The sequence below is a fragment of the Topomyia yanbarensis genome, chromosome 3, assembly GCF_030247195.1.
Source record: "Topomyia yanbarensis strain Yona2022 chromosome 3, ASM3024719v1, whole genome shotgun sequence".
NCBI classification, from domain to species: domain Eukaryota; kingdom Metazoa; phylum Arthropoda; class Insecta; order Diptera; family Culicidae; genus Topomyia; species Topomyia yanbarensis.
Genome location: NC_080672.1, coordinates 33,452,856 through 33,463,923, shown reverse-complemented (window position 1 = coordinate 33,463,923; position 11,068 = coordinate 33,452,856). Strand labels below are relative to the sequence as shown.

The 11,068-nt window shown below is 37.6% G+C and overlaps 1 protein-coding gene and 1 long non-coding RNA gene across 2 annotated transcripts; one reads left to right on the top strand and one right to left on the bottom strand.

Annotated features, from left to right (window-relative positions):
* Positions 1–944: 944 nt before the first annotated feature.
* On the top strand, positions 945–2,949 carry LOC131691515 (ATPase WRNIP1-like). Its single transcript, XM_058978001.1, has 4 exons — positions 945–1,048; positions 1,107–2,096; positions 2,157–2,328; positions 2,385–2,949. The coding sequence occupies exons 2-4, from the start codon at positions 1,123–1,125 to the stop codon at positions 2,907–2,909; spliced, it is 1,671 nt and encodes a 556-aa protein (XP_058833984.1). The 5' UTR covers positions 945–1,048; positions 1,107–1,122; the 3' UTR covers positions 2,910–2,949.
* On the bottom strand, positions 2,933–4,576 carry LOC131691516 (uncharacterized). Its single transcript, XR_009305787.1, has 5 exons — positions 4,364–4,576; positions 4,120–4,216; positions 3,891–3,937; positions 3,659–3,696; positions 2,933–3,334 (listed from the first exon to the last, which is right to left on the bottom strand). It is a non-coding gene; the product is annotated as an uncharacterized LOC131691516 (long non-coding RNA).
* Positions 4,577–11,068: the final 6,492 nt, after the last annotated feature.

The following is an 11,068-nucleotide window of genomic DNA, read 5'->3' as shown; positions in this document are numbered from 1 at the left end:
GTCCCAACTACAAATATATTTAAAATAACCATTGTTTTTGAGTGTAATGTCTGTTAGTCTGAGCTTTAAATATGTTTTTCTACCGTTTAATTCCACTATGTTTGTTTATAGTTAAATCACAGAGAACAGACGTCCATCTTCAGCATTCAACTTGTGTAAAATCTCTAACGGTTTCGAAGGTAGTTGGGATATCCAAACCAGCTGCGCTACTATCGTCATGTTTTTAGTGGCTGAGTTCGATAGAATTGACAGCGGTTATTCCTCTACCCAGTCAAACTAGTTCAGAACCAGTTCGGACTTCCAGCATGAATTTCAGCTCAAATGCATCAACCGATAGAGTCGGAATCGGTTGTTTTCTTTGAGCAAGATTCCATACTGGATTTCAGGATTTCGAACCGGTTCCGGAATGAATTTGACGGATAGTTGGGATAGATTGGTGTGGCGGCGCTAGTGTTTATCGTATATTAATTCAAATGTTTACACACGTTTTTTAAATATTTTTGTTCGATCATGGATGTCTGTTCTCTGTGGTTAAATGCACTTGCACTTCACTGTTTAACAGATAACTTGTATTTCGATTACTACTTGTAATTTTCTTCAGTGTTTGTATCAAACACTGAAGAAGATTATAAGTTTTAGACATTCAATTCGCTAGAGATTACTGGGTAGGGAAAGTTATGAAAATTAGAGCCATAGTACTCAAGTGAGAGCAAGGATGTGAAGTAAACAGATCGGAAAACTAGAAGTGGCAGGGTCATTAGAACAGGCTTAATATCGTACGGGCTTAATCGTTGTCTTTTGTTAATGAGGGTCGAGCTTAGGCAGTATAACTACGAATCACTCGAGTTCACTAATATGTGTCCTGGTGTCGATAGACGTGTCCATCATTACCGTGACAACCGCCGGTTTAATTTCTGATATTGCTATAAACTGTGGCCAAAACGTTCCCGGTCACTGAATACTGTTCGACTTTCCGACAGGCCACATGATGCGTGACAGCGCGCAAATGTTTATAAACAATCTACACCACAGCGCAAAAAAAGGATGAGTCAGTCACGTTTTGAAGCGTTTATCGTGATATTTCTGTAGATTTTCGGTTTTTTTAGTTGTTACATCTCGAAAATGTGTGACGACCCACAACCATCGACTTCCTGTTTGCGTTCGGCTTGTCCGGTATGTGACAAACTGTTTTCCATGGACGAAATCGAAAATCACGTCGATCGATGTTTGTTCCTAAGCTCAACGGATTGTAGCTCTTCAGAAGCAACTTCAAGTAAGGGACAAAAGAACGATCAGAACCAAAGTGTGTCTCGAGATGCAAAGCGGAGCTTTAGTATTTTCGAAAAGTCACCCTCGATTGCTTCCAAGCGAAAGAAAGGCGATCGAGATTCAAAAAGCGTTGAAGATATGGAAAAACAGGTTATTGATCTGTCCGACGATGATGGCCAAACTGAAAAAAAGGATTTGGATTCCACGCAGCAGAAAACGGCAAAGATTGTTAAGGAAGTTTCCAGTGTCCCGTTGGCAGAAAAGATGAGACCAGATGACCTCAAGGATTACGTTGGTCAAGAGCATATCATTGGAAAGAACACCGTATTAAGGACACTATTCCAGAACAACATTATCCCGAGTATGATATTCTGGGGTCCACCAGGATGTGGCAAAACAACAATGGCCCACATTATCGCGGCTCATTGTAAAAAAAGTGAAAACATGCGATTCGTTAAACTGTCGGCTACGATGAGCGGCGTGAATGACGTGAAAGAAGCCGTTAAAGTGGCTAAAAATGAGATGAAATTCAAACGAAGAACAATCCTGTTCATGGACGAAATCCACAGATTTAATAAATTACAACAGGACATCTTTCTGCCTCATGTGGAAAGCGGAACGGTCACGCTGATTGGGGCCACAACAGAGAATCCGTCGTTCAGTCTTAACTCAGCTTTACTAAGTCGCTGTCAGGTTATTGTGCTAGAGAAGCTGGGTGTCGATGGGATGATAAAAATTTTGCAGAGAGCTCTACCAGAGTATGAAACTGTGATGTTTGAAAACAATAATGAGCATCCCGATATTAGCAAACTGCCGTTTGTACCTAGGTACGTTGGAAATTTGAATTTGTTTCGGCAACTTGTTTTCAGTAATTGTTTCGTTTGTAGAATGATGATCAGTTCGGAGAGCATTCGATGGTTGGCTGAAGTTTGCGACGGAGATGCTCGCATCGGGTTGAACAGCCTTCAGTTGGCATTGAATACTGTAGCTACTCGGCAGAAGGAGGAGGGTGCCGACCTTAAACTTATTTCGCTTGACGAAATCAAGGAAGGACTTAAGGTAACCGTAGGAATTACTTATCTCAATTCAAATCCAATGACATCATTTCTTTGTAGAAATCTCATCTCCTTTACGATCGCAAAGGAGATCAACACTACGAGTTGATATCGGCCCTGCACAAATCGGTCCGCGCATCGGACGATAACGCAGCCCTCTACTGGTGCACTCGGATGCTCACTTCCGGTGAAGATCCACGGTACCTGGTCCGTCGGATGATTCGAATGGCAAGCGAAGACATAGGTGTGGCCGACACAAATGCCTTAACGGTGGCCACATCTACACTAGCTGCGGTTCAAGCTGTCGGGATGCCGGAAGCGGATTGCATCATCGCTCACTGTGCCGTTTATTTGGCAAGAGCTCCCAAAAGTCGCGAGGTGTACAACGCGTTCAACCGGTGCAAAGCGGCCATCAAAGAGCAGAAAGGACCGATGCCAGGAGTGCCGTTACACTTGCGGAACGCCACCACGAAACTGATGAAAGATTTGAACTACGGCACCGGGTACAATCTATTGCACAAAGATCAGTCGGGTTTGTGCTACATGCCGGAAGGACTGGAGGATGAGAATTATTTTTCGGAATAAGACATGTTGGATATAAAATAAACTTGTTTATGTTAACAAACATTGTATTATTTCCTATTTGTTATTTTTTCTACATTTTCGATGGCGAAAAAAGTCATCTATTGTCGATGCCGCCCTGATGTATGAAGGTCACTTCCGGTGAAAATTTCAACGTGTCGACATGTTGGTTTTCACCGAGTGCTAGATAATTCGCTTTTTTCACCTTGATTGGGCGAATTACTCGTGCTGTGGTGGACCAATTTTGTGGCGCTGCGAGTTTATCGTCGGTTAGTCACAAAAAGTAAAGTCCATTGGACTATAAACGAAAATTAACTGGCAATATAGCTTTATATGCTGTGCCATTTTGGGCTTTGTTTCACAAACAAGCCAAACAGAAGCGAAGAAGTCTATTGTCGATGCCGCCCTGATGTATGAAGGTCAAATATCTAGAAAAGAAAATAATTTTAGTAACAAAACCTTTCATGAAACAAGCATGCTATTTAATTATCTAACTTCAGATAGTGGTGCAAAATGTCAAATCATTTTAAATTTCATAATATTTTAAGGATATTTATCATCATTTAATAGCGGTACAAACACTAACAATATTTTTAATTATTGATTATTATATCAGTAAGTCAATCTCATCTGAAAGCATATCGTCAATCCGATTGTCATTACACCATGAAACGTATTAACAATAGGATTGTGTCGTGTAAGAGCCGCTAGAAATTATCACAATTTAATAATATGATTTGGATTTGATTTACCTGCTATGATACTGTTCCCATCTTGCATGACATTCGATCTGAAATGTAAACGAGCACTTAGTTTGAATATAAACATGGTTAAATAATATTCAAAGCTAACATTATAACTCAGATAGTGGTGCATAAACAAGGATTAATCATTAGGTTCATTTATTCAAAGGAATTTTATCATCATATGGTAGTTTATATCAGTTATTTGAATTCTGAATTTGGCAAAATTTTAGTAACTTACCGTTTAATTGTAGGGTCTTCGAAATGGTATATGTTCAACATTCACATCTGCAAAAAAAGAGAATAATGTTATTTTTGGAAGATATCACAAATGGAGCTGCTACGCTTTCATGCAATTTTCAGATAGTGGTGCATAGAAATTTTGAATCACTTTGCTTCATAAATTTGATAAGGATGTTATCATCATAACTTCAATTGTGATTGAAAATTAAACAAAAAAAATTATTTACCAGATGTGAATAAATTGGCAGCTTCTCCATTCTGGCCATTGCCTCCTAGTAATTCATCCAATTACATGCGGATATTACATCGCCGAAAACATCCTTTCTGCAAATAACAAGACGTACTCAGATTAAATCTACAATAATTAAAAAATTCTCTTCTCGTGGTGTAAAAAAACAGCAAAACGGAGTAAAAAGGATAGTTTTTTGCTCCGGAGCTACAAGCATTAAGAATAGAAGCAAAAGAACTTACCAGAGTCCGAAAAACACGTGGCACAAGGCCAATCATCATTATGAATTGTATTCAAAATCCCAGATTCTGATTATTTAATCAAAATCTCTCAAGTCGTTGAAACTACATTTTATTCAGCGTTTTTATTTGTACTAAACCTTTCTGACTCAAAGTTAATATTTTCAGCAATTACAACACTTCTCACACCTCGCAGATCAACTATTCAAAACGAAATGGACGACTCAGATTCACGGTACACGGAAACGAAAAACTACCTAAAATTGAGTTCCTTTGACTCAATCTCGTGGTATCGTGGGGGAACCTACCCAGTTAAGCTCAGCCGGAAATGAACCGGAATTCTGGCTGGTTCCAGTTCGTATTCCGGCTCCAGTGACACAACCGATTCTAGTTAGAATCGGAACCAGCCAGAATTCCAGTTCATTTCCGGCTGAACTTTACTGGGTAGGATAGGATCCGCCAGCTGGCTTCTTCTTATATTTTGCTAATCCCCACTGAGACGTCCAAAAAATTGTTTCAAAATCGTTCAACACGGGTCCAACGATGGACGTTCGTTGGACGGTTATTTGGACGATGTCAAAATTGGTCCAACGAATGTCCTTCATTGGACGATTTTGAAACCAACCGTTCTTAGAGGGTCCCTGCTGAAAACGACATACCCCCACTCGACCAATGTTGCCAAAATATTTGTTTTGTTACAGTCGTGTCCAAAACTTAAATTGTTCTGATTAAAATATTCTATATTATGTATCAATTTCACGCTCCGGGAAAAATCAATGATTTAGTCTTTATATCCGCATTTAAATGATCATTACGGGTCTTCCATCGGAATACAGCAAAGCAAAATAATAGATATTTGTTGTTGGCCATTACGAAAAATATTTCCATGCTCATTTTTGTAAGTTGCTTTCTGAGTCGAGCAACCTCATTCACAAGATCAATCTTCTCTGTTCGCATTTAGTTTAAATATTCTAAAACTACTTTTTTGCAAGGCTTAATTTTTGTTTAGTTTGTATAGGTGTTTAGGTTTGTTCCAGTACTTCATGTGATTTTTTCGGAGAAAACAGCAGTAGAAAATAACACTCTCCTATTTACAACGATGATTGATGCAGTTGAAAACTGTAAAATTCAACTGTATCGATAATACTAAAAGAAGAACAACAAGCGATTTCCAGGATAACTTTCTCACGGTTTGCCTCAAAATATTGCGAATCTTTTCTTAAATCCACATTGCGACTTTTCAGCCATGCGCTACCGGGCCGTGCGTTGAATTACGCGCCCATCTAGTTTGCATCAGTGCGAGTGAGAAAACATTTTGACGTTTGTTTTTGTTTCGACCGCACTCGTGTGTATCCTATATAGCAACAACTCGACGAAATCTCTCGGAAACCTGTAGAACTCTACCGGATCTCTCGGAAACCTGTAGAACTTCAGTTCTGGTTAATATGTTTGAATTCGTCTGCCAGAAAATGCCTTGCACTTCATAATTACAGACGGACGTTATGGAAAGAAAGCGGTATCTCGAGAAAACAAAAAAAAACAACAACACAGTAAACAAACGTCGTTTTACGTTTTATATCACAATACGACAACACTTCCAAGCAGCCCTTTAGTACTTTTAGTTTCCAAGCCGAACGTTTGCCAATGTCACTTTCGTCCAATCACGAGCTGGTTCAGAAATGGTTCAAAAACAGAGGACAGAGCTGGCGGATCCTATCCTAGGGGGGAACTTAAAATTAGGTAAACCTATAGTTGCTATATTCATAGTTAGGCGGAGACACTGAGCGGAGCCAATTGAACATGTCAAATGGCGGAGCCAATCGAGCATGACGTCACATAACATGTTCTCTTTGGATGTATATGGAAAAGATATTGTGATTATGGTCATAATTTTTATTTAGTGAAGAGAAACAAAAAGAACAAGATTTTTTTTTTAACGCAAAGACATATTCGCACAAGTATGAAATCATATCATCAGATCTTCGAATTGGTTTTCCATTCGTATATGTCAAGTTCTTACTCACGACGACAATGAAATCATTAAGCTAGAGCTTGAACATTGGCATGGGTTGCCAGTGTTTTCTTCCTGCAATAAGAGCTGCCAGTTTTCCGGCTTTTGTGTCCGCCTAACTCTATATATAGGAACTCTAGGTAAACCGTGTTGAAGGTACCCACACTACTTTTACAGTAAACGGCAAGTTACGGCGGATAGCCTAGAACAACGTTTCAATAGCCTACCGATCGCCAGCATCTAGTTTAACCTGCCTGTCCGCCATTTCGTTTACTGGGTAGTTTCCATTTAACCACGGCAAAAATTACAACTCATTGATAGGTTTTTTATACTCAAATTTAAGTTGAATTTACCTAATTTTGAGTTCACCTCAAACAACTCAAGAGTACCTTCCTCCACGGAAGACCTCGACTGAGTCGAATCTCTCTTTTTGATTTTGACACACTAATAAGTGCGAAAGCGACGCTCAACTCAAAAGTAAGTTAAAAGAACTTATTCTGCAGGTTGTTTTATTTAACCTTGTATAAAGTGCGATCAGGGTGGCCAGATAGAATTCCTTAACATCGGTAGGGTAGAGTTCCTATATATAGAGTTAGGCGGACACAAAAGCCGGAAAACTGGCAGCTCTTATTGCAGAAAGAAAACACTGGCAACCCATGCAAATGTTCAAGCTCTAGCTTAATGATTTCATTGTCGTCGTGAGTAAGAACTTGACATATACGAATGGAAAACCAATTCTCTGATGATATGATTTCATACTTGTGCGAATATGTCTTTGTGTTAAAAAAAAATCTTGTTCTTTTTGTTTCTCTACACTAAATAAAAATTATGACCATAATCACAATATCTTTTCCATATACATCCAAAGAGAACATGTTATGTGACGTCATGCTCGATTGGCTCCGCCATTTGACATGTTCAATTGGCTCCGCTCAGTGTCTCCGCCTAATTATGAATATAGCAACTATACGGTAGGGTCACTAATGGCGATTTCGCTTGAACCAAAGAGAATAGGAAAAGAGACGAATAGTGTGAAGCCAAAAATACCTTATTGAGCAGATCAATCGTGCAATGTAAATAAACATTACTCATGCCTGAGTTGGAGGAGATAAGTATTGTAAATCTATCAAAAAAAAATTTGAATTTTCGTCAGAATTTAGTGCAATCGTGATTGTAAGGTGCATTCTAGAGTCTATGTATGAGTAAAAACAAGTTTTAGAATTATTTCATCTCTTTGTTTCGAAATGCACATCGTTTGATAAACAAATTCAACGATCGACAAAAGGTTTGTTTTCAAAATATAATAGGAGTCATTTAAAGTGCTGCCTTTGGAAACGGTTGCCAAATTCTAGTGTTGAAATAATCGTAAAGGGAGTGTTGCCGTTTTGACTGATTTTCACTCTGCGTCTCTTTCACTATTCTCTTTGGCTTGAACCTGAAACTGAGTCGTTTATCGGTAGGCCGGGTTGTTGTCCCAAAAACATAGTATTGACATACACGCAGCGAAATTTCGCACGATTAAACCAACAATTTTCACTTTTGATTCCGTTCGACATTCTATCGTTGGATCAATAAATTAGTTTATTGAATACATATCATTTTATTGTTAAATTAACAGTATTATTGTTATTTCAACTATATTTGATTTTATTTTGATCTTACGTGGTAACAAATCAGCGTGTATTACACGCAGTGAAATTTCGCACGATTAAACCAACAATTTTCACTTTTGATTCCGATCGACATTCTATCGTTGGATCAATAAATTAGTTTATTGAATACATATCATTTTATTGTTAAATTAACAATATTATTGTTATTTCAACTATATTTGATTTTATTTTGATCTTACGTGGTAACAAATCAGCGTGTATTATATTTTTGTTTTATTCAGATTGAAGTAGCTTTAGGAGAAATGTTGTGATGTGAATTAATAATTAATAATGTTCATTTGCTAGCACGAATCAGTCAACCGTAAGTTTAACACTTATTTTTTAATATATTCAATGCAACATTTTAAACTTTCAGCGCAATCTCCAGCTACTTAAGTTCGTTAGCGAAAAATGAAGAAGCTGCCCCTTGTTTTAACTCGATTCTATGGGTTTCGGAAAATGCCGCAACATAAGTAAATAAATTTTGTACTTATTTTAAAATAAAGCTAAAATGCTAAATAATATAAGCTTTACATATGAAAAATAAATAAGTATAAATGGGCAAAGCACATATTTTAATTTTATTATAATGTTATTTCAACAATAATGTATTGTAGAGCATATCGTGTATACGTCATTAAAACAATGTCATAATAATGATCGTTTCGATAATAATATTTTTGATTCAACCAAAAATGTGGTTTTAATCAAGAAACGTCAAACGCGGATGTTATTGTAAAAATAACAATATTAGGGATTGATTCAAACAACATATACTATTAGCTCTGACATAATAATAATTATTGTTGAACTTGAACCAGAATATTGTTGTACCTACAATACATTTTTCTGCGTGTAGAATTGTAAAATACTGACAACACAGATCTCAGACCAAATCCAACCCAAAAAATGAATGTTGAGTAGGATGCGTCAAATATCAATAAAAATCGGTAGTTTTCGGTAGGAATAACAAAATATCGGTAGTTTTGCCTTGGTCGTCTGTGAATCGGTAGGGAAGACCAAAATCGGTAGGACTACAGATAAATCTGTAGGTCTGGCCACCCTGAGTGCGATATACACGAGTTTTCCGTCACCGTATGAAGCAGTACACGCTGCGTTACATACACGCTGAATTTTATTTATGCATCGATAGCATACTTTTCTATCTGCCTCTCGTTTCTTCTGCTGTAAATTTTATGCATTGGACATATTCGGTCTATCCACTCATTGAATGCTTATTAGAAGTTTATGCATGAAAATGCATAAAAATCACAGCAGAAAAAAAGAGACAGGAATAGAAAGTATGCTAACTATGCATATTTTTGTTTCTCAGTGTAGCGGTACTTTCCGAGCCCCTGCTGGAACGGAATGACATTTGCTGCGCTCTTTGTTTACTCTTGGTGATCAGCTGTTCACAGGTTTTCTAAAGAACAGATGATCAGCCAAGTAAACAAAGAGCACACCAAATGTCATTCCACCCGGTCAAAACATGCGGACAAACATGGTCAGGTGATTTAAACAGTTTGACTCAACTCGCCTTTGCTAATTGCCCCTATACTGAAAAAACTTAACACGTTAACATGATGTAGGAATTAGAAAAACTCTAGTAAGAGAACTGCGGAGAGAAAAACAGCATTTTTGGTAACGTATGCCCCGGCATTGTATGGCAACACGTCCAATGTTATAAGGATAGGCAATGTTCGATTGGATTCGTTTTTTGACAGCTAAACACGAATCCAATCGATCCAAAATGGAGTCTCCGCTGTTCTCTTTCTAGAGTTTTTTTTTTAGTAGAAATCTATTGGATTATTTCAATCCACAAACACATGAAATGCACACGGTTGCCACTTGCATATCCATTCGAGCGTGGGAAATATGGTTTGCAAATGAAATTCATGCGAACAAGGTGTGAAAAGCACATCAAAATCATAAGACATACCATTGACTACATTTTCCAAATGAATTACATGTGAATATCTCGTTGTTTTGCGTATAGATTTCATTGGCAGAAGAATTGGTGAAATCCTAGGTGAAATCAATTATATTACATGTAGAAATGCACTACATGTTTTTAATTCGAAAGTCATGTGGAAAGTTCATATTTTACGACTCAATAGCATGGCAATGAACATTCAATAGGTAAATATGTCGTATTCACGTGGAATTTGTTTGAAATTAATTTGAAACACCATATGAAATGCTGTTCTGCTAGTCTGTGGTTTAATTGCATATGGTTTTATCGTGTCGATTATTTTCAGTGTAGGAACAAATGCAATTTGCGAATGCGATTTAAAGGCAATTTCAATACTTAGACAAATTTTCTGGCGGCTGAAATGGACTTGGTTGTTTTTCGCGTTTTTCTAACATGGTGGTCACCACGATAGATCTAAATACTGGTCGCAGTGGTTCGTCTCCAACCAAAAAAACATGGCGGCTCATGTTTGGCTTAAGCTTAAAATTGTTTTTTTTTTAGACAATTGGCGTTTTCTCGCTTGTATTTTGTTTGTCTAGTGCACTTCATTTAACCAACAAATGTGGAACGAGTTGGCAAATAGGGGGCGTTAGTCATCAACTTGCCCTTTTTGGCTGAGCAGTCAAGCTGGGGCTCGGAAAGTATCGCTATATAACACTACGTATTTTGCATGATACACGAGAAACGCATTCAACCGGGGGTCTGCCCCAAAGGGAAGAAGAGCGTGTCCGGATAAGAATAAGAAGAGTGGCAGATTTGACAAACGCAAAACAGATTCAAGATAATCTGCATAAGGTGTATGCATGTGTACAATAATATTATTAGTGAGTATTAGGCCTTGAGAACCTCAAAAAGAACCTCATTCACATGTTCCGTACGTCAAAACCAACTTGACAGCTCCTATACAAATCGTTGAAACCACTTTTTTGGGTCTGTGGGTCTAAAATTGCGGATCAATCTTTATTTAAGACCAATTTCTAAAAAAAAGCGTAAATTTGTTTACAGTGAACATTTTCTCATCCAGATTTTTTTAAATTTCGATAATTCATTTTTGAAGATATTTTAGGGGTTTG